Genomic DNA, 22,090 nt, shown 5'->3' on the forward strand with positions numbered 1-22,090 from the left:
CCAGCTGAACGTCAGAGAACGAGCTCGAGCTCATCTTCATCTGCTCCTCTTTCAGACTCTGAGCGATTTTCTACAACAGAAACAGCGGATGAGAATTCCCCGATCAAACGTCTGAGCGATGAACACACGCCGCTCCTCCGGGATCTCCGGCTCACCTCCATCATCTGCAGTTTGTCGGGATAGGCCAGGTCTCCCGGAGCAGGGTTGTACCCGAGGATGTCGGTCTGGATGTAGATGTGTGTCCTGTAGACCAGGCGCTCCTGCACGTCCTCCAGCATCTGCTTCACGAGCGCGTCGAACGCCGACAGCTGGACCGCTGACACAACCAATCACAGCTCACTTACAAACAAACCAATTCATTTGACATGCTCACTACCGTTCAGAAGAGTGGGTCGGTGTTTTCCACAGTTAAAGTGGCCCCATTATGTGATTTTAAAGGTTCCTAATCTTGTTTTGGTGTTTCCTACAATAGGATTCCATGTCTGAAACGCTTCGATCGAAGATTCAGCCTCTCTAAGCCCCGCCTCTCTGAGAGCTGCTCTGCTGTGATTGGTCAGAGAGCAAACGCTCATTATCATATCTGAATCTCAGCTCTTGATCACAGTGATACGAACAGTAACGATGGCGTGGGTTTACCGTCTCAATCTCAGAAAACAGCGTCTCCTCGACACGAACAACACGAGCCGAACTCTCCCAGTCTCAGATACACTAGTGTTTGAGGGAGGGGCTAAGAGACGCTGCTCAGCCAATCAACACCAGAGACTGGCATTATGCTAATTAGTTACAAACCTACAGCAGAGTCAGCAGGAAGTGAGTTCTCTTTTATCTTTCAGCGCTTTTACATTAACAAACAGCTTTATTACACAGTATATGAAGGCCATATCCCAAAAAAGCATAATAAGGGCACTTTCAGAGGCTAAGATGATTTCAGACCCTGGTACCGTGTGTTGAGTATCAGGATCATTAGCTAAACGGCCATGGCGGCCGGAGAAGCTTCTGTACCGTTGTTCTGCACGTGGTCCTCCAGCATCTCGTTCTTCAGGATCCCACACAGCTCCGCCAGCGTCTCCAGGTGCACCACGTGGATGATCAGAGGCCTCAGCACGTCGTACAGGGACAGGCACAGCTTCTCCAGGAGCTCGCTGAGTGCGTGCAGAACACCCGACAAATGAACACACTAACGCTGTCAAATCACCAGCCAATCTGGCGTGTTACTTATTATGTTCACTCACTTTGCTGGGGAAGTTTGTGTAATTACTCAAATACTTGTGAGTCATGATATATTTAGTACAGCGTATTGCTCAGAATCTGCTCATATCTGGCTTAGTTAATCTGGTTCATTTATTTTTTTAGATTTTTTTTGGGCTAGTAGAAGTTCTGAATGGCAGGTAACTTTTAAACATTTAGTAGCTAAATTGGCCGGTGAGTGAAAAAGTTAATTTCAAACCCTAAATATAAATATCTTTACTGTCACTTTTGATAAATTTAATGCATACTTGTTTAATAATAGCGTTAATTTCTAAAAAAAAAAAAGAAGAAAAGACTTTCTTTCATGCAGTAAAGACAATAATCCCGGGTCAGAACAATATAACAGTTCTCATGTTTGGATGATTCCTTGACCCTGAGGAGTTTCTGGTACTCACTCCAGTTTGGACGAGGGTTTGGAGAAGAACTCATTGTAAAGCTGGTGTTCATCTTGACAAACGTGGACCATGAACGCACAGCCACTGCGCACCTGAAACAACAACAACTCCAATCACCAGCTGAACATCTGCAGTAATGAGCTCATATCATTAGGAATTACATCGTCCCAATGTCCCACGTAACTTCAGTCAAGAGCGAACACAAAAGCAAAGCTGCAAAAATGGTCATTCTGAACTTCCACAACTTCAGACAAATGTAAAGCTCAGGGAAAACAAAATACAAAATGCAGCAATTAACAGAGCCAAGCTCAAGACAGGCATGATAAGATATGCAAGCATAACTGGGCGCATTTATACATTACTTTAGCCAAAACGGGTGAAAATTATCAAATCAATTGTAATAAATAAATGCTTATGACTATGACCAATAGGTGGTGCTGAAACCAAATTGATGTCATGTGGTCAGTGTGAAGAAACAATGACACACACAAAGTTTGGTGTTAACATGAGTTTCAGAATCAGCTTTGCATCATGCCATCGATTTTGGTGAAAATTGGTTTTTAAAAAAAGTACGTTATCAAAGACATTCAAAATATTGGACAGCAATTTTGACCAAATATGACATAATTGGTATGATTGTCCTCGGTATAACTTAAAGCTTAATTAAAATAAGCTAAATTAATCAAAAACATTAGCATGTTTTGAAATTTCATTATTATTTGATCACAAGGTGGCGCTGTCTCTAAACTTTTTGAGGCCCTTCAGGGCATGGTGCCAAAGACACATACGAGTTTCATAACAATATGCTAATGAGTTCCACAAATATTTAAGACAGAATTCTACATGGGTGACGCCCTAAATTGGACGACATAAAAAAATCGGCTATCATTTGACTCCATATGCTGCACTGTAATATAAATACCAATTTTTTTAATATCTCCTGACCAGTAGGTAGCGCTGTGCCGAAACTCTGCAAGCAGCCTCAGGCCATGCTTGTGACGACATGTTCCAATATTTGTTTCAATACACTAGAGCGTTGCGGAGATTCAGCCTTGCATCCATTTCAAGGTCATGCAATGTGTCATTCCATACACATTTTTACATGAAGGAACGAAACTAAGGACTAAGATCCCAGTCAAAACACAAGATAAAAACATTAACCAATAAAACATTAGAAACTAGAGTGTCTAAGCAGCTTCGTCAATAAATAGCTAATTTTGACGTGCTCTTTGTCTTCGAGATTTAGCTTTGCATCCTCAAATCCGCTCGCCTGTTATTCAAAAACAGTTGGGTCTATCAAAAAACCTAACTTTTTGCAAACACGATCTGAACCAATTTTTGTCCAAATCAGACTAACCGTCAAGAACGAGTTAAAAACGTAAGCGTTCATTGCATAGGTGCAATCGAATCATCCTGATTATTATCACAAACATAAGTGCAACTCCGGACACTTGGTGGCGCTAGAGGGAATGAGTTAGAGACTCCAAATTTGCTGTGGTTAATATTCAGACTGTTCTATATCTTTGTGCCAAATTTCCTCATTTTCCTGCAAGCGGTTCTATGGGCGGCCATAAACTAAAGAGCGGAAGAAGAAGAAGAACACTAAGAGAAACAATAACTAACGATGATTTTAGTATGATTCCCCTAAAGAGAGCCAGAAGTCGATTTGATTCCCCTAAAGAGAGCCAGAAGTCGATTTGATTCCCCTAAAGAGAGCCAGAAGGTGATTTGATTCCCCTAAAGAGAGCCAGAAGGTGATTTGATTCCCCTAAAGAGAGGCAGAAGGTGATTTGATTCCCCTAAAGAGAGGCAGAAGTCGATTTGATTCCCCTAAAGAGAGGCAGAAGTCGATTTGATTCCCCTAAAGAGAGGCAGAAGGTGATTTGATTCCCCTAAAGAGAGGCAGAAGTCGATTTGATTCCCCTAAAGAGAGGCAGAAGGTGATTTGATTCCCCTAAAGAGAGGCAGAAGTCGATTTGATTCCCCTAAAGAGAGGCAGAAGTCGATTTGATTCCCCTAAAGAGAGGCAGAAGTCGATTTGATTCCCCTAAAGAGAGGCAGAAGGTGATTTGATTCCCCTAAAGAGAGGCAGAAGGTGATTGGCTCACCAGAGCGCAGTGATCCTTGTTGTTCTGGCCGGTGAGGTCCGTGATGGTGGAGTTTATACTGGGACTGAGCAGAAGTTCTCTCTGGTCCAAGTAACACTGGTGAATCTCATCCAAGAGCTGCTGATACCTGAAAGAAGAGTTATCTCTCATTACAGGGCATTTGTGGAAGAAAGATGATCCAAACTTTCCCACATTACTCAGTGCTTCAGGTGTAAATGAAAGAAGGTTGTCATTCTCCATCACTTACTCTGGGATTATTTCAGACCGCTGTTCGACTTGCTCAATAAGCCTCTGAAACAAACAAACAAAAAATAATATATACAGTCAAACCAAAAATTATTCAGACACCAGATATCCTTTTTGATATTTTTCACTAGTGTGTGCAGGACACTATAGTTCATTTATGTAAGTGAGGAGAGCAAAATAAAGTAAACTGTGAGCTATTATACCCAAATATTCTTCATGCAGTGACTACCAGTGACATATTTGGGAGCAAATATGATTCCTCCACTTTGAGCTGATCATGTTTTCTTCAGTGTGTTTTCTGTAATTGCTAATGCTCTTTTTACACACACACTGAACAACATGAAGCATTGCTTGGTCACTGGTTGAGCTAAACTGGTATTATCTAATTGTGTAGTTAAATTTAACAGCTGACAGATATTCAACATAATTCATGTGTGAGAGTCTAACAGAAGGACGGACAAAACCAGTCAAATATCCACTGAGTTCTGCTCATATTTCATTACGATTTTCTAAACTATAGTGAATAAACTGATAATGTGAGAAATGATGAAGCTGTCTGAGTAAATTGTGGTCTGACTGTAAGTGAAGAACTAAATTAGTCAGGGTTAGGAACAACATGAGTGTGAATAAATGGCACAATTGAGATTTGTTTTAGTGAATTATTGCTTTTAAACCCTATAAATCCTACTTTGTTCATCTCTCGATCATCATTGTATTGCATTGCATTATATGTTTTAAAAATACAGAGCTTTGATCATAAAACTAAGCATTAAATATCATCTTACTAACAGATATTATTGACAGATATTGATATGTATTTTATGCTTTACTGTTATAAAGATCTCATTGATTTACATTACAAGCATCATATTTTCATATAAATATCAGCATCTGCATCAGACTGCATGTGCTTGCTCAGTTTGAGGCTGTTTTTTCCTGCATATTCTCACTATATGAGTCATAAAAGCCTGATGCATCAAAAATTATACTCAACAAAAACAGTTTTTTTGGGGGGGATTAAAAGGTTTAATAAACTATTCCATTTCCAAAGAAGACTATTATTGCTTATGCAGGGTTAAACGGGCCGAATTACACCGGAGAAGAGATGGAACGGTTGCACTGGAGACTCACCCGAACTTTAGGAGCCGCTGCCCTGAACTTCACATAGTAGAGCGTGAAGGCGTTGTCTGCGTTCGGAGCGCCCAGCGGATCCTGTCAATCAACACACACAGATAATTATACAGCCAGCTGAGATTTAATAACCAGCACGGCTTCACTTCTCGTAAACGCACTCGTTTGGTCAGCTGACTGGTGAGGTTGTGCATGGTGTTGACCGTGTGGCTCTTGATGAGATGCATGGCTTTGGACAGGCACTGCTTGAATTTGCTGAGGTACACTGGGTAATCTTTGAAATTTGGCTGAAAGAAAACACGAGGAATAGATTATAAAGGTTCGAAATGCTTGAAAGATGCTGTTGGAACAGGAGGATAGTGCCCAGAATGCTTTGCTTACATGTGATGAAACATATTCAATGCATTCATCTAATTTGGAAAGCATCGGAATGAATCCCTCGCTGTTCACCGATAGCGTTGAGGAGTTGAGTTTCTACAGGAGGAGAGGCGATTAATAGATGACCAGCGCATGACAGACACGTGTTGGAGACGGCAGCGAGGCATTACCGTGTTAATGTTTTCCAGTTCATTAAAGTATGAGAGTTTCTCCTGGATGCTCTCGGCCAGATCCACCAGCTCTGACTGTAGACGGCAGAGAGAGACGATTAATACACCTCGTTTATCCCATCAGTGTGTGTGTGTGTGTGTGTGCTGGTGTGAGCGGCAGTGTGTGTGTGCTGATGTGAGCAGCAGTGTGTGTGTGCTGGTGTGAGCGGCAGTGTGTGTGTGTGTGTGTGTGTGTGTGCTGGTGTGAGCAGCAGTGTGTGTGTGCTGGTGTGAGCAGCAGTGTGTGTGTGCTGGTGTGAGCAGCAGTGTGTGTGTGCTGGTGTGAGCAGCAGTGTGTGTGTGCTGGTGTGAGCGGCAGTGTGTGTGTGCTGGTGTGAGCGGCAGTGTGTGTGTGCTGGTGTGAGCGGCAGTGTGTGTGTGCTGGTGTGAGCGGCAGTGTGTGTGTGCTGGTGTGAGCAGCAGTGTGTGTGTGCTGGTGTGAGCAGCAGTGTGTGTGCTGGTGTGAGCGGCAGTGTGTGTGTGCTGGTGTGAGCAGCAGTGTGTGTGTGCTGGTGTGAGCAGCAGTGTGTGTGTGCTGGTGTGTGCAGCAGTGTGTGTGCTGGTGTGAGCAGCAGTGTGTGTGTGCTGGTGTGAGCAGCAGTGTGTGTGTGCTGGTGTGAGCAGCAGTGTGTGTGTGCTGGTGTGTGCAGCAGTGTGTGTGCTGGTGTGAGCAGCAGTGTGTGTGTGCTGGTGTGAGCGGCAGTGTGTGTGTGCTGGTGTGAGCAGCAGTGTGTGTGTGCTGGTGTGAGCAGCAGTGTGTGTGTGCTGGTGTGAGCGGCAGTGTGTGTGTGTGTGTGTGTGTGCTGGTGTGAGCGGCAGTGTGTGTGTGCTGGTGTGAGCAGCAGTGTGTGTGTGCTGGTGTGAGCAGCAGTGTGTGTGCTGGTGTGAGCAGCAGTGTGTGTGTGCTGGTGTGAGCAGCAGTGTGTGTGTGCTGGTGTGAGCGGCAGTGTGTGTGTGCAGTGTGTGTGTGCTGGTGTGAGCAGCAGTGTGTGTGTGCTGGTGTGAGCGGCAGTGTGTGTGTGCAGTGTGTGTGTGCTGGTGTGAGCGGCAGTGTGTGTGTGCTGGTGTGAGCGGCAGTGTGTGTGTGCTGGTGTGAGCGGCAGTGTGTGTGTGCAGTGTGTGTGTGCTGGTGTGAGCGGCAGTGTGTGTGTGCTGGTGTGAGCGGCAGTGTGTGTGTGCTGGTGTGAGCGGCAGTGTGTGTGTGCTGGTGTGAGCGGCAGTGTGTGTGTGCTGGTGTGAGCAGCAGTGTGTGTGTGCTGGTGTGAGCAGCAGTGTGTGTGTGCTGGTGTGAGCAGCAGTGTGTGTGTGCTGGTGTGAGCGGCAGTGTGTGTGTGCTGGTGTGAGCGGCAGTGTGTGTGTGTGTGCTGGTGTGAGCAGCAGTGTGTGTGTGCTGGTGTGAGCAGCAGTGTGTGTGTGCTGGTGTGAGCAGCAGTGTGTGTGTGCTGGTGTGAGCGGCAGTGTGTGTGTGCTGGTGTGAGCGGCAGTGTGTGTGTGTGTGTGTGTGTGCTGGTGTGAGCGGCAGTGTGTGTGTGCTGGTGTGAGCAGCAGTGTGTGTGTGCTGGTGTGAGCAGCAGTGTGTGTGCTGGTGTGAGCAGCAGTGTGTGTGTGCTGGTGTGAGCAGCAGTGTGTGTGTGCTGGTGTGAGCGGCAGTGTGTGTGTGCTGGTGTGAGCGGCAGTGTGTGTGTGCTGGTGTGAGCGGCAGTGTGTGTGTGCTGGTGTGAGCGGCAGTGTGTGTGTGCAGTGTGTGTGTGCTGGTGTGAGCGGCAGTGTGTGTGTGCTGGTGTGAGCGGCAGTGTGTGTGTGCTGGTGTGAGCGGCAGTGTGTGTGTGCTGGTGTGAGCGGCAGTGTGTGTGTGCTGGTGTGAGCGGCAGTGTGTGTGTGCTGGTGTGAGCGGCAGTGTGTGTGTGCTGGTGTGAGCAGCAGTGTGTGTGTGCTGGTGAGAGCAGCAGTGTGTGTGTGCTGGTGTGAGCGGCAGTGTGTGTGTGCTGGTGTGAGCAGCAGTGTGTGTGTGCTGGTGTGAGCAGCAGTGTGTGTGTGCTGGTGTGAGCGGCAGTGTGTGTGTGTGTGTGTGTGTGCTGGTGTGAGCGGCAGTGTGTGTGTGCTGGTGTGAGCAGCAGTGTGTGTGTGCTGGTGTGAGCAGCAGTGTGTGTGCTGGTGTGAGCAGCAGTGTGTGTGTGCTGGTGTGAGCAGCAGTGTGTGTGTGCTGGTGTGAGCGGCAGTGTGTGTGTGCTGGTGTGAGCGGCAGTGTGTGTGTGCTGGTGTGAGCGGCAGTGTGTGTGTGCTGGTGTGAGCGGCAGTGTGTGTGTGCAGTGTGTGTGTGCTGGTGTGAGCGGCAGTGTGTGTGTGCTGGTGTGAGCGGCAGTGTGTGTGTGCTGGTGTGAGCGGCAGTGTGTGTGTGCTGGTGTGAGCGGCAGTGTGTGTGTGCTGGTGTGAGCGGCAGTGTGTGTGTGCTGGTGTGAGCAGCAGTGTGTGTGTGCTGGTGTGAGCAGCAGTGTGTGTGTGCTGGTGTGAGCAGCAGTGTGTGTGTGCTGGTGTGAGCGGCAGTGTGTGTGTGCTGGTGTGAGCGGCAGTGTGTGTGTGTGTGCTGGTGTGAGCAGCAGTGTGTGTGTGCTGGTGTGAGCAGCAGTGTGTGTGTGCTGGTGTGAGCAGCAGTGTGTGTGTGCTGGTGTGAGCGGCAGTGTGTGTGTGCTGGTGTGAGCGGCAGTGTGTGTGTGTGTGTGTGTGTGCTGGTGTGAGCGGCAGTGTGTGTGTGCTGGTGTGAGCAGCAGTGTGTGTGTGCTGGTGTGAGCAGCAGTGTGTGTGCTGGTGTGAGCAGCAGTGTGTGTGTGCTGGTGTGAGCAGCAGTGTGTGTGTGCTGGTGTGAGCGGCAGTGTGTGTGTGCTGGTGTGAGCGGCAGTGTGTGTGTGCTGGTGTGAGCGGCAGTGTGTGTGTGCTGGTGTGAGCGGCAGTGTGTGTGTGCAGTGTGTGTGTGCTGGTGTGAGCGGCAGTGTGTGTGTGCTGGTGTGAGCGGCAGTGTGTGTGTGCTGGTGTGAGCGGCAGTGTGTGTGTGCTGGTGTGAGCGGCAGTGTGTGTGTGCTGGTGTGAGCGGCAGTGTGTGTGCTGGTGTGAGCAGCAGTGTGTGTGTGCTGGTGTGAGCAGCAGTGTGTGTGTGCTGGTGTGAGCGGCAGTGTGTGTGTGCTGGTGTGAGCGGCAGTGTGTGTGTGCTGGTGTGAGCAGCAGTGTGTGTGTGCTGGTGTGAGCGGCAGTGTGTGTGCTGGTGTGAGCGGCAGTGTGTGTGTGCTGGTGTGAGCAGCAGTGTGTGTGTGCTGGTGTGAGCAGCAGTGTGTGTGTGCTGGTGTGAGCAGCAGTGTGTGTGTGCTGGTGTGAGCAGCAGTGTGTGTGTGCTGGTGTGAGCAGCAGTGTGTGTGTGCTGGTGTGAGCAGCAGTGTGTGTGTGCTGGTGTGAGCAGCAGTGTGTGTGTGCTGGTGTGAGCGGCAGTGTGTGTGTGCTGGTGTGAGCAGCAGTGTGTGTGTGCTGGTGTGAGCGGCAGTGTGTGTGTGCTGGTGTGAGCGGCAGTGTGTGTGTGCTGGTGTGAGCGGCAGTGTGTGTGTGCTGGTGTGAGCGGCAGTGTGTGTGTGCTGGTGTGAGCGGCAGTGTGTGTGTGCTGGTGTGAGCAGTGTGTGTGTGTGCTGGTGTGAGCAGCAGTGTGTGTGTGCTGGTGTGAGCAGCAGTGTGTGTGTGCTGGTGTGAGCAGCAGTGTGTGTGTGCTGGTGTGAGCAGCAGTGTGTGTGTGCTGGTGTGAGCGGCAGTGTGTGTGTGCTGGTGTGAGCAGCAGTGTGTGTGTGCTGGTGTGAGCAGCAGTGTGTGTGTGCTGGTGTGAGCAGCAGTGTGTGTGTGCTGGTGTGAGCAGCAGTGTGTGTGTGCTGGTGTGAGCAGCAGTGTGTGTGTGCTGGTGTGAGCGGCAGTGTGTGTGTGCTGGTGTGAGCGGCAGTGTGTGTGTGCTGGTGTGAGCAGCAGTGTGTGTGTGCTGGTGTGAGCAGCAGTGTGTGTGTGCTGGTGTGAGCGGCAGTGTGTGTGTGTGTGTGTGTGTGTGTGTGTGTGTGTGTGTGCTGGTGTGAGCGGCAGTGTGTGTGTGCTGGTGTGAGCGGCAGTGTGTGTGTGCTGGTGTGAGCAGCAGTGTGTGTGTGCTGGTGTGAGCAGCAGTGTGTGTGTGCTGGTGTGAGCAGCAGTGTGTGTGTGTGCTGGTGTGAGCAGCAGTGTGTGTGTGCTGGTGTGAGCAGCAGTGTGTGTGCTGGTGTGAGCAGCAGTGTGTGTGCTGGTGTGAGCAGCAGTGTGTGTGTGCTGGTGTGAGCAGCAGTGTGTGTGCTGGTGTGAGCAGCAGTGTGTGTGTGCTGGTGTGTGCAGCAGTGTGTGTGCTGGTGTGAGCAGCAGTGTGTGTGTGCTGGTGTGAGCGGCAGTGTGTGTGTGCTGGTGTGAGCAGCAGTGTGTGTGTGCTGGTGTGAGCGGCAGTGTGTGTGTGCAGTGTGTGTGTGCAGTGTGTGTGTGCAGTGTGTGTGTGCAGTGTGTGTGTGCAGTGTGTGTGTGCTGGTGTGTGCAGCAGTGTGTGTGCTGGTGTGAGCAGCAGTGTGTGTGTGCTGGTGTGAGCGGCAGTGTGTGTGTGCTGGTGTGAGCGGCAGTGTGTGTGTGCTGGTGTGAGCGGCAGTGTGTGTGTGTGTGTGTGTGTGCTGGTGTGAGCAGCAGTGTGTGTGTGCTGGTGTGAGCAGCAGTGTGTGTGTGCTGGTGTGAGCAGCAGTGTGTGTGTGCTGGTGTGAGCAGCAGTGTGTGTGCTGGTGTGAGCAGCAGTGTGTGTGTGCTGGTGTGAGCGGCAGTGTGTGTGTGCTGGTGTGAGCGGCAGTGTGTGTGTGCTGGTGTGAGCAGCAGTGTGTGTGTGCTGGTGTGAGCAGCAGTGTGTGTGTGCTGGTGTGAGCAGCAGTGTGTGTGTGCTGGTGTGAGCAGCAGTGTGTGTGTGCTGGTGTGAGCAGCAGTGTGTGTGTGCTGGTGTGAGCAGCAGTGTGTGTGTGCTGGTGTGAGCAGCAGTGTGTGTGCTGGTGTGAGCAGCAGTGTGTGTGTGCTGGTGTGAGCAGCAGTGTGTGTGTGCTGGTGTGAGCAGCAGTGTGTGTGTGCTGGTGTGAGCGGCAGTGTGTGTGTGCTGGTGTGAGCAGCAGTGTGTGTGTGCTGGTGTGAGCAGCAGTGTGTGTGTGCTGGTGTGAGCGGCAGTGTGTGTGTGCTGGTGTGAGCAGCAGTGTGTGTGTGCTGGTGTGAGCAGCAGTGTGTGTGTGCTGGTGTGAGCAGCAGTGTGTGTGTGCTGGTGAGAGCAGCAGTGTGTGTGTGCTGGTGAGAGCAGCAGTGTGTGTGTGCTGGTGAGAGCAGCAGTGTGTGTGTGCAGTGTGTGTGTGCTGGTGTGAGCAGCAGTGTGTGCTGGTGTGAGCGGCAGTGTGTGTGTGCTGGTGTGAGCGGCAGTGTGTGTGTGCAGTGTGTGTGTGCAGTGTGTGTGTGCTGGTGAGAGCAGCAGTGTGTGTGCTGGTGTGAGCAGCAGTGTGTGTGTGCTGGTGTGAGCAGCAGTGTGTGTGTGCTGGTGTGAGCAGCAGTGTGTGTGTGCTGGTGTGAGCGGCAGTGTGTGTGTGCAGTGTGTGTGTGCAGTGTGTGTGTGCTGGTGTGAGCGGCAGTGTGTGTGTGCAGTGTGTGTGTGCAGTGTGTGTGTGCTGGTGTGAGCGGCAGTGTGTGTGTGCAGTGTGTGTGTGCAGTGTGTGTGTGCAGTGTGTGTGTGCAGTGTGTGTGTGCTGGTGTGAGCGGCAGTGTGTGTGTGCAGTGTGTGTGTGCAGTGTGTGTGTGTGTGTGTGTGTGTGCTGGTGTGAGCGGCAGTGTGTGTGTGCAGTGTGTGTGTGCAGTGTGTGTGTGCAGTGTGTGTGTGCAGTGTGTGTGTGCTGGTGTGAGCGGCAGTGTGTGTGTGCAGTGTGTGTGTGCAGTGTGTGTGTGTGTGTGTGTGTGTGCTGGTGTGAGCGGCAGTGTGTGTGTGCAGTGTGTGTGTGCTGGTGAGAGCAGCAGTGTGTGTGCTGGTGTGAGCAGCAGTGTGTGTGTGCTGGTGTGAGCAGCAGTGTGTGTGTGCTGGTGTGAGCAGCAGTGTGTGTGTGCAGTGTGTGTGTGCAGTGTGTGTGTGCAGTGTGTGTGTGCAGTGTGTGTGTGCAGTGTGTGTGTGCTGGTGTGAGCGGCAGTGTGTGTGTGCAGTGTGTGTGTGCAGTGTGTGTGTGTGTGTGTGTGTGTGCTGGTGTGAGCTAGTGTTTGAGGAGATCTCTTCAGACCTGCTCCTTCAGGAGTTGTTCACAGGCCTCGTGAAGCGTTCCAGTTTTGGTGGACACGAAGAGATACTGCTTCTGCAGAGAGTCCAGCCGCTCCAGCGCCGCGTTCACGTCGCTCAGAATCGCATCGCACTGCTCCTGATACCCGTTCAGAACATCCCGGCTCCTCCTGTGAGTGAACACCGATCACACTCGAGTCACGTCCTTTATTTATACAGCGCTTTTACAACACAGAGTGTTTCACAGCAGCTTTACAGAGATAACAGGAAAATAACGTTTGTTTCTAGAAGAGAATAACATCACAGTCCAGCTTAAGTATGTTCAGTGATGGTTCATTTCTGTTGTAAAAAAGTTATTAATTTAGTTCATTTATATATATAGCCGCTCTGGAGAAAACCGTGATGTCATCGTCCAGCTCAGTTCAGTTCTCATATAATGCTGTCAATGCAGGAGATCAATAATATTGCTGAATATTAAATTAAATGTCACCAACTAAACTATTAATCCACCATCAGCTTTTAGTGTAACTGCTCACATATGCTCACAATCATTTAAGAAATAGTTAAAAGAAGATAGTAAAGTCAGGGCTAACTGTGAACAGTGAATTTGAACCTTTCTGACGTGTGCACAATGAGAACGTGGAGGAATCGCACACGAACACACACCTGTACTTTGTGGCTTCGTCTTGATCCATCTGAACCTGCAGCTTCGAGAACCAGGAGAAAAACTGACAGACAGATGATGTCATTAGTCATGTGATGATGATGTCGTTCAGCATTTGTGCAATGAAACAACAGACACAAAAACACAAACTACAGAGACTGTGTGAACGCTTTCATTCGTATGACAGCCTGGACAAAAATGATGTCGCACAATTTGTCATGTTTCATTGCGTTATCATCACTAATAAAACAATCGACTTCAAGCACAACTACGCAATATAACAACAAAATCTATAATATTTGAATGAAGGGTGAAGATGACAATTTTCCTAGGCTGGATATCACTTTTGGACACTACTGTATGTTGCACTTAAAGCCTTTGCTGAATGTCTAATAATTTAACTGGAACTGGACTTTATATGTGACCCTGGACCACAAAACCAGTCACAAGTGGTGTCAGTGGTGCAGTGGCGGCAGTGGGGGGAGTGGTGCAGTGGGGGGAGTGGTGCAGTGGGTGCAGTGGGGGGAGTGGTGCAGTGTGTGCAGTGGGGGCAGTGGTGCAGTGGGGGGAGTGGGTGCAGTGGGGGGAGTGGTGCAGTGTGTGCAGTGGGGGGAGTGGTGCAGTGGGGGGAGTGGGTGCAGTGGGGGGAGTGGTGCAGTGGGTGCAGTGGGGGGAGTGGTGCAGTGTGTGCAGTGGGGGCAGTGGTGCAGTGGGGGCAGTGGTGCAGTGGGTGCAGTGGGGGGAGTGGTGCAGTGGGTGCAGTGGTGCAGTGGGGGCAGTGGGGGGAGTGGTGCAGTGGGTGCAGTGGGGGGAGTGGTGCAGTGTGTGCAGTGGGGGCAGTGGTGCAGTGGGGGAAGTGTGTGCAGTGGGGGGAGTGGTGCAGTGTGTGCAGTGGGGGGAGTGGTGCAGTGGGGGGAGTGGGTGCAGTGGGGGGAGTGGTGCAGTGGGTGCAGTGGGGGGAGTGGTGCAGTGTGTGCAGTGGGGGCAGTGGTGCAGTGGGGGCAGTGGTGCAGTGGGTGCAGTGGGGGGAGTGGTGCAGTGGGTGCAGTGGTGCAGTGGGGGCAGTGGGGGGAGTGGTGCAGTGGGTGCAGTGGGGGGAGTGGTGCAGTGGGTGCAGTGGGGGCAGTGGGGGGAGTGGTGCAGTGTGTGCAGTGGGGGGAGTGGTGCAGTGGGTGCAGTGGGGGGAGTGGTGCAGTGGGTGCAGTGGGTGCAGTGAGGGCAGTGGGTGCAGTGGGGGCAGTGGGTGCAGTGGGGGGAGTGGTGCAGTGGGTGCAGTGGGGGGAGTGGTGCAGTGGGGGGAGTGGTGCAGTGGGTGCAGTGGGGGGAGTGGTGCAGTGGGTGCAGTGGGGGGAGTGGTGCAGTGTGTGCAGTGGTGCAATGGGGGCAGTGGTGCAGTGGAGTCAGTGGGTGCAGTGGGTGCAGTGGAGTCAGTGGGTGCAGTGGAGTCAGTGGTGCAGTGTGTGCAGTGGTGCACTGGTGGCAGTGGAGTCAGTGGTGGGAGTGGAGTCAGTGGGTGCAGTGGTGCAGTGGGGGGAGTGGAGTCAGTGGGTGCAGTGGAGTCAGTGGTGCAGTGGGGGGAGTGGGTGCAGTGGGGGGAGTGGTGCAGTGTGTGCAGTGGGGGGAGTGGTGCAGTGGGGGGAGTGGGTGCAGTGGGGGGAGTGGGGGCAGTGGGGGGAGTGGTGCAGTGTGTGCAGTGGGGGGAGTGGTGCAGTGGGGGGAGTGGGTGCAGTGGGGGGAGTGGTGCAGTGGGGGGAGTGGTGCAGTGGGTGCAGTGGGGGCAGTGGGGGGAGTGGTGCAGTGTGTGCAGTGGGGGGAGTGGTGCAGTGGGTGCAGTGGGGGGAGTGGTGCAGTGGGTGCAGTGGGTGCAGTGAGGGCAGTGGGTGCAGTGGGGGCAGTGGGTGCAGTGGGGGGAGTGGTGCAGTGGGTGCAGTGGGGGGAGTGGTGCAGTGGGGGGAGTGGTGCAGTGGGTGCAGTGGGGGGAGTGGTGCAGTGGGTGCAGTGGGGGGAGTGGTGCAGTGTGTGCAGTGGTGCAATGGGGGCAGTGGTGCAGTGGAGTCAGTGGGTGCAGTGGGTGCAGTGGAGTCAGTGGGTGCAGTGGAGTCAGTGGTGCAGTGTGTGCAGTGGTGCACTGGTGGCAGTGGAGTCAGTGGTGGGAGTGGAGTCAGTGGGTGCAGTGGTGCAGTGGGGGGAGTGGAGTCAGTGGGTGCAGTGGAGTCAGTGGTGCAGTGTGTGCAGTGGTGCAATGGGGGCAGTGGTGGGAGTGGAGTCAGTGGGTGCAGTGGAGTCAGTGGTGCAGTGGGGGCAGTGGTGCAGTGGTGGCAGTGGAGTCAGTGGTGGGAGTGGAGTCAGTGGGTGCAGTGGGGGCAGTGGTGCAGTGGGGGCAGTGGAGTCAGTGGTGCAGTGGGGGCAGTGGTGCAGTGGGGGGAGTGGTGCAGTGGGGGGAGTGGTGCAGTGGGTGCAGTGGGGGGAGTGGTGCAGTGTGTGCAGTGGGGGCAGTGGTGCAATGGGGGCAGTGGTGGGAGTGGAGTCAGTGGGTGCAGTGGGTGCAGTGGAGTCAGTGGTGCAGTGGGGGCAGTGGTGCAGTGGTGGCAGTGGAGTCAGTGGTGGGAGTGGAGTCAGTGGGTGCAGTGGAGTCAGTGGTGCAGTGGGGGCAGTGGAGTCAGTGGTGGCAGTGGAGTCAGTGGTGGCAGTGGAGTCAGTGGAGTCAGTGGGGGCAGTGGAGTCAGTGGGGGCAGTGGTGGCAGTGGAGTCAGTGGTGGCAGTGGAGTCAGTGGTGGCAGTGGAGTCCGTGGTGTCAGTGGGGGCAGTGGAGTCAGTGGGGGCAGTGGAGTCAGTGGGGGCAGTGGAGTCAGTGGGGGCAGTGGAGTCAGTGGGGGCAGTGGAGTCAGTGGTGGCAGTGGAGTCAGTGGGGGCAGTGGGGGCAGTGGTGGGAGTGGAGGCAGTGGTGGCAGTGGAGGCAGTGGGGGCAGTGGGTGCAGTGGGGGCAGTGGAGTCAGTGGGGGCAGTGGTGGCAGTGGGAGCAGTGGAGTCAGTGGTGGCAGTGGAGTCAGTGGTGGCAGTGGAGTCAGTGGTGGCAGTGGAGTCAGTGGTGGCAGTGGAGTCAGTGGGGGCAGTGGAGTCAGTGGTGGCAGTGGAGTCAGTGGTGGCAGTGGAGTCAGTGGTGGCAGTGGTGTCAGTGGGTGCAGTGGTGGCAGTGGAGGCAGTGTCAGTGGAGGCAGTGGTGTCAGTGGAGGCAGTGTCAGTGGAGGCAGTGGTGTCAGTGGAGGCAGTGGTGTCAGTGGAGGCAGTGTGGTGTCAGTGGTTGCAGTGTGGTGTCAGTGGTGCCAGTTGTGTCAGTGGTGGCAGTTGTGTCAGTGTGGTGGCAGTGTGACGGCAGTGTGGCGGCAGTGGTGCCAGTGTGGTGGCAGTGTGGCGGCAGTGTGGTGGCAGTGTGGCGGCAGTGGTGCCAGTGTGGTGTCAGTGTGGCGTCAGTGTGGCGGCAGTGTGGCGGCAGTGTGGTGGCAGTGTGGTGGCAGTGGTGCCAGTGTGGTGTCAGTGTGGCGTCAGTGTGGTGTCAGTGTGGCGTCAGTGTGGCGGCAGTGTGGTGGCAGTGTGGCGGCAGTGTGGTGGCAGTGGTGCCAGTGTGGTGCCAGTGTGGTGTCAGTGTGGCGGCAGTGTGGCGGCAGTGTGGTGGCAGTGTGGCGGCAGTGTGGTGGCAGTGGTGCCAGTGTGGTGTCAGTGTGGCGTCAGTGTGGTGTCAGTGTGGCGTCAGTGTGGTGGCAGTGTGGCGGCAGTGGTGCCAGTGTGGTGTCAGTGTGGCGTCAGTGTGGCGGCAGTGTGGTGGCAGTGTGGCGGCAGTGTGGTGGCAGTGGTGCCAGTGTGGTGTCAGTGTGGCGTCAGTGTGGTGGCAGTGTGGCGGCAGTGTGGTGGCAGTGTGGTGTCAGTGTGGCGTCAGTGTGGTGGCAGTGTGGCGGCAGTGTGGTGGCAGTGTGGCGGCAGTGTGGCGGCAGTGTGGTGGCAGTGGTGCCAGTGTGGCGTCAGTGTGGTGTCAGTGTGGCGTCAGTGTGGTGGCAGTGTGGCGGCAGTGGTGCCAGTGTGGCGTCAGTGTGGTGTCAGTGTGGCGTCAGTGTGGTGGCAGTGTGGTGGCAGTGGTGCCAGTGTGGCGTCAGTGTGGTGTCAGTGTGGCGTCAGTGTGGTGGCAGTGTGGTGGCAGTGGTGCCAGTGTGGCGTCAGTGTGGTGTCAGTGTGGCGTCAGTGTGGTGGCAGTGTGGCGGCAGTGTGGTGGCAGTGTGGTGTCAGTGTGGCGTCAGTGTGGTGGCAGTGTGGCGGCAGTGTGGTGGCAGTGTGGCGGCAGTGTGGCGGCAGTGTGGTGGCAGTGGTGCCAGTGTGGCGTCAGTGTGGTGTCAGTGTGGCGGCAGTGTGGCGGCAGTGTGGTGGCAGTGTGGCGGCAGTGTGGCGGCAGTGTGGTGGCAGTGTGGCGGCAGTGTGGTGGCAGTGGTGCCAGTGTGGTGTCAGTGTGGCGTCAGTGTGGTGGCAGTGTGGCGGCAGTGTGGTGGCAGTGTGGTGTCAGTGTGGCGGCAGTGTGGTGTCAGTGTGGCGTCAGTGTGGCGGCAGTGTGGCGGCAGTGTGGTGTCAGTGTGGTGTCAGTGTGGCGTCAGTGTGGCGGCAGTGTGGTGTCAGTGTGGCGTCAGTGTGGCGGCAGTGTGGTGGCAGTGGTGCCAGTGTGGTGTCAATGTGGCGTCAGTGTGGTGGCAGTGGTGTCAGTGTGGTGTCAGTGTGGCGGCAGTGTGGTGGCAGTGTGGTGTCAATGTGGCGTCAGTGTGGTGGCAGTGGTGTCAGTGTGGTGTCAGTGTGGCGGCAGTGTGGCGGCAGTGTGGTGTCAGTGTGGCGGCAGTGTGGCGGCAGTGTGGCGACAGTGTGGTTCCAGTGTGGTGTCAGTGTGGTTCCAGTGTGGTGTCAGAACCTGTTGTGCCGTCTGGATGGTGTGGTTCTCCAGCTCCAGCATCTGGAAGCCCTGCAGAAGAGCTTCTTCGGTGGACTCGGGGAGAGTGGCTGAGAAACACGAGCGCAGAGAGCGAGACGTCAGACCGCAGATGTCCTCGATCGGCAGCTGAGGAAACATTCACAAATATTAAACATTAAATGTAATATTCAACAATAATATTGAATGTTGATCTGATTGGTCTTGTTGAAAGGTCACGCGTGACGTATGCAGAAGAACCGCAGTAGGGCGAAAAACTCCCATATAATTTTCACCTCCAACTGCAAAATCGTCAGACATCATTGTTTTACCTATTTTTGTAAAGGGCGTTTGACTTAGTCTTTGCACGTTCGCTTTGTAAATATTGGATGGCACTTTCGCCTACGTCATGCTTGAGCTTTCAACGTGATTACGTAATGTGTGTCGCATCACAGCTCGTGCAAGACCAGCATTAATGGTTAAAAGTATATAAATGTGTATTTTGTTATAAATGTCGGCTGGTTTGTCTAGATCAGACTCTTATTCCTCGGCTGGATCGTGTCGAGACTTTGAAGCTGCACTGAAACTCACATCTGGACCTTCGACCCGTTGGACCCCATTGAAGTCACTAAACATCCTGAAGTGTTTTCCTCAAAAACCTTCATTTCTTTTCGACTACAGCAAAATAGCCATTACTATCAATCAAGAAGACATCAACACAATTCAGTCAGTAACACTTTATTTCGATGGTCCACTATAGTTCTACTAACTACAAGTAACTTTACAACTACATGTCAGCTTATCCTACTAACCCGAACCTAACAGTACTAATACTCTAATGAGAGTTAGTTGACAATTTACTTATAGTTAGTAGTGTCTTGAAATTAAGTGCAACCATTTATTAAGACGAAGGAAAGTTTGTTGCAATAGATTGTTAAAGAAAGATCCGCAAGAACAAATAGTTTACAAACTAAACATTTGACAAAAAAAAGTTTCATTCAAAGGTTCATTAAAATAGCATACTTAAAAAAAGGAAACATTGTAAAAATCATTATATTTTTAAAGGTTAAAATGACTTAATATCTCATTATTAATTGGAATGGGTTTTTTTTAGATGCGACAGATATATAATCATACTTGTGCGACTCTAAAATATAAAAAGAAAGCTATATATTTATGTACAACGAGTGAAAAATGTATAAGTTATTATTTTTTACACTTTTACCCTGTTTTTCACTAAACCTCCCCCCAGTTTAAAACCCCCTTAATTATGTCATAGGGGTTCTGCTGGTTTATGAACCCTTGCTTAAACAAAACTTAAGCCATTTTAATAGTTATCAAAGTTAAATGCAAGTCTTGTTTAGCTAAACAGACATATTTGCATACTGAATGGATGTTATACGTGGCATGCTTCCACACACACACACACACACACACACACACACACACACACACACACACACACACACACACACACACACACACACACACACACACACACACACACACACACACATTAACAGATCGTAACACACTCTATCTAGCCAGGGCTTGAGCTGACCCGAGTGCACTACAGAGCAGAAGTGTGTGTATAAATGAGAATGTTGTGTGTATGATGTTAGCAGACTCGCCTCAGCGGGAAGAAGCGTCTCTTCTGCGGCTGCGCGGATCTCCAGAACCGAGTCGGTCTGTTTGTCCGTTAACGGCGCCATTGGATCAGCACGACGGTCCCAGTGTGAGAGTTTCTCTCGGGTTTCTTTATCAGTGAGTTCTAGGAGACTCTGTTCTGTGGAAGACGCCATCATGGACAACAACACTCGACGTCAGCACGTCACCTACACGGACGCTACTTCCGCGTTGGGCGGAGTCAATGCACCGGCGACCAATCAGTGAACGGCGTTCACTTCCTCGTCACCACCAGATAATAATTTCATTTATAAACAACATTATATTTCAGATATATTGAAATAAAAAAAAAAAAACAGAGTAGATTTGTAAAGAAATTCACGTATTATGGTTGTAGAAAATATATTCTACTAAAATATGACTTTTTAATGTTTTTGAAAGTCTCTTCTGCTCAGCAACGCTGCATTAATTTGATAAAAAATACAGTAAAACAGTGTAATATTACTCCAGTGTAAATCAGCTGTTCTCTATGTGAATATACAGTAAAGTGTAATTTATTCCTGTGATCAAAGCTGAATTTTCAGCATCATTACTCCAGTCTTCAGTGTCACATGATCCTTCAGAAATCACTCTAATATGAGGATCTGATGCTCAAGACACATTTATGATTATTATCAGTGTTGAAAACGGTTGAGCTGCTTCATATTTTTGTGGAAACTGCAACTTTTTCAGGATTCATTGATGAATAAAAAACAAAAAAGAACAGCATTTATTTAAAAAGAAATCTTATATAAAGACATATTTATAAACACACACAAGATATTAATGATTGGAGCCTATAAAGCTTAACTTTACTATAAAAACTGTAACATGTTTCATTTTAATCTTCTTCAGTATTTTAATCTTCCATTGTACACGACAAATATCTGAATGTTTTGGAGAGTCATCATATTTAATATTCAGAGGCATTCACACTGATATTGGGACAAACTAGTTTATTATTCAAGGGCAGAACATTTTTCAACAAAAAAAATTAACTCAGGAAAAAAAAAACATTTGAAATACAAAATATAATTGTAACACTGTACATTGAACAAGATGTTAGAAGCATTTCCAGAAAAGGGCACAAAAAAAGGAGAAGTAAATGAAATCATGCATAAGTGCAGCTCAATCTGCAATACCACAGTTCTAACAAAACATTGATTTATTGTTCAACTGATTATTAACGAGCATCCCTTTATCAACACAAACCTCAGTTAAATAATTACTCGACTATAAAGGATATATATCCATACTTTCATGTCACACATGATAAGCAAAGTGGGACCAAAACAATTAAATTAATCAACTGAAACGTCACAGTTTTCTTGCAGAGTAAAGCCGACACAGGAGTGCAGGAATGATGTCTGACACGAGTGTAATAAGACTGGTAAAGTTAAAGGGCTGTATGCAACAATAGTATCCAGCTGCAGACCCGCAGCACCACCAGTTTCAGAACCCCAGCGCCAGAACCGGGAGTAAGGGGCGGAGCTTACGTTCTAACACCAGCGCCAGGACCGGAAGTGAGGGGCGGAGCTTACGTTCTAAACCGAGTAACGCCACCTAACGTTTTGGAGCGTAATTTGCTTAGACACGAAACGGCATTTTTACACACGAAACGTCATACTTTATTCGTATTATAATGATACATTAAGGTATAGTACAATAAGCATTTTAAAACATTGATTTTGTGTAATATAATTCTATATAGTTATCCGTTTCATTGTATTATGAGAGTTACTTCCTGATCATGATGGTGAAAAATAATACTTGAAACTTATGGTCATTTTATATAAAATATACTTTATTTCACAAGAACATGTGCAGCATGCATTTTTCTTTATGTAAAATAATGTCAAAAATCTAAAAAGAGAGAGAAAATCCGGCATTGTTTTAAAAGAAACAATAAAAATGTACCGTACTTGTCTCCTTTACACGCCTGGTGTGGCTGCAGGTCTGGGTAAATAAAGGCCGGTCTCAAATAGAGGTCGGGTCTGTTTTTTAGTTTCAGGTTGTATTAAATCTTCTAAAACCCGTCAGATCGTCCGCTTTTTGGCGGCCGCCAAAGCAAATTTGTGTCCCGCCAAAGCCTATTTTGATCGGTGAGTGATGTAGAATAGAATGACTGCTGCGCATGACAGGGCAGAGCAGAGAGAGAGAGAGCCCTGGCCGCGCGCGCGCACTCTTACGTCTTCAACCAACACGAGCGCTGTCTTGCTCTTTATTTGTCACATACCAGTTATAGTTCATACAAGGAGCAGTGACTCACTGTGTAATAAAAACATACCCTAAATATTATTTAAAAGGTGCAACAATTTTAAATATTTTCAAATACTTGCAAAAATAACCATGCTTGTGTCATTGTAAATAATTCCGCCCCTCCCTCACTTCCGGTTCTGGCGCTGGGGTTCTGGCACTGGGGTTCTGAAACTGGTGGTGCTGCGGGTCTGCAGCTGGATATATCTCGTATGCAAGAACTGGTCATGTATTAATCACTTTTTTTATTGCCAATGTGTGAACTAGCTTGTGTCCGCAACAGAATAAAAAAATAGAAAAGGTAATTGTGACTTTTTATCTCACAAATCTGACTTTGTATCTCACAATAGCTTGTTTTCATATGACGTCACGCCACTGCGTTGCCATGGCGCGAAATGCAAATGGAGGGCAGGAAGTGATTTGCTGTATTTAGAAAGCACTATAACAAACTCAAAATGCCTATGTTTTGCGTCGTTTATGGTTACTTAAATCGATCAAACCACGAGGAGTTTTTATCGTGTACCAAAAGTTGTTGTTC

The 22,090-nt window shown here is 50.4% G+C and overlaps 1 protein-coding gene across 1 annotated transcript in view; it reads right to left on the bottom strand.

The window, feature by feature from the left end:
- Nucleotides 1-19,476, bottom strand: part of cog3 (component of oligomeric golgi complex 3) — a 34,770-nt gene extending 15,294 nt beyond the window's left edge. The window contains exons 1-14 of the mRNA XM_056237692.1: nt 19,263-19,476; nt 17,635-17,781; nt 12,695-12,756; nt 12,033-12,198; nt 5,677-5,751; nt 5,510-5,602; nt 5,290-5,415; nt 5,129-5,209; nt 3,999-4,042; nt 3,752-3,878; nt 1,644-1,735; nt 1,003-1,142; nt 156-316; nt 1-70 (exon numbers count right to left, since the gene is read on the bottom strand). The exon at nt 1-70 is cut by the window's left edge and continues 30 nt beyond it. Coding sequence (XP_056093667.1) covers nt 1-70; nt 156-316; nt 1,003-1,142; nt 1,644-1,735; nt 3,752-3,878; nt 3,999-4,042; nt 5,129-5,209; nt 5,290-5,415; nt 5,510-5,602; nt 5,677-5,751; nt 12,033-12,198; nt 12,695-12,756; nt 17,635-17,781; nt 19,263-19,436 — 1,558 coding nt within the window. The 5' untranslated portion in view covers nt 19,437-19,476. The remainder of the gene's footprint in view (nt 71-155; nt 317-1,002; nt 1,143-1,643; nt 1,736-3,751; nt 3,879-3,998; nt 4,043-5,128; nt 5,210-5,289; nt 5,416-5,509; nt 5,603-5,676; nt 5,752-12,032; nt 12,199-12,694; nt 12,757-17,634; nt 17,782-19,262) is intronic.
- Nucleotides 19,477-22,090: the final 2,614 nt, after the last annotated feature.

Source organism: Rhinichthys klamathensis, unplaced genomic scaffold (assembly GCF_029890125.1).
Source record: "Rhinichthys klamathensis goyatoka isolate OS25496 unplaced genomic scaffold, OSU_Roscu_1.1 h1tg000496l_1, whole genome shotgun sequence".
In the NCBI taxonomy this organism is placed as follows: domain Eukaryota; kingdom Metazoa; phylum Chordata; class Actinopteri; order Cypriniformes; family Leuciscidae; genus Rhinichthys; species Rhinichthys klamathensis.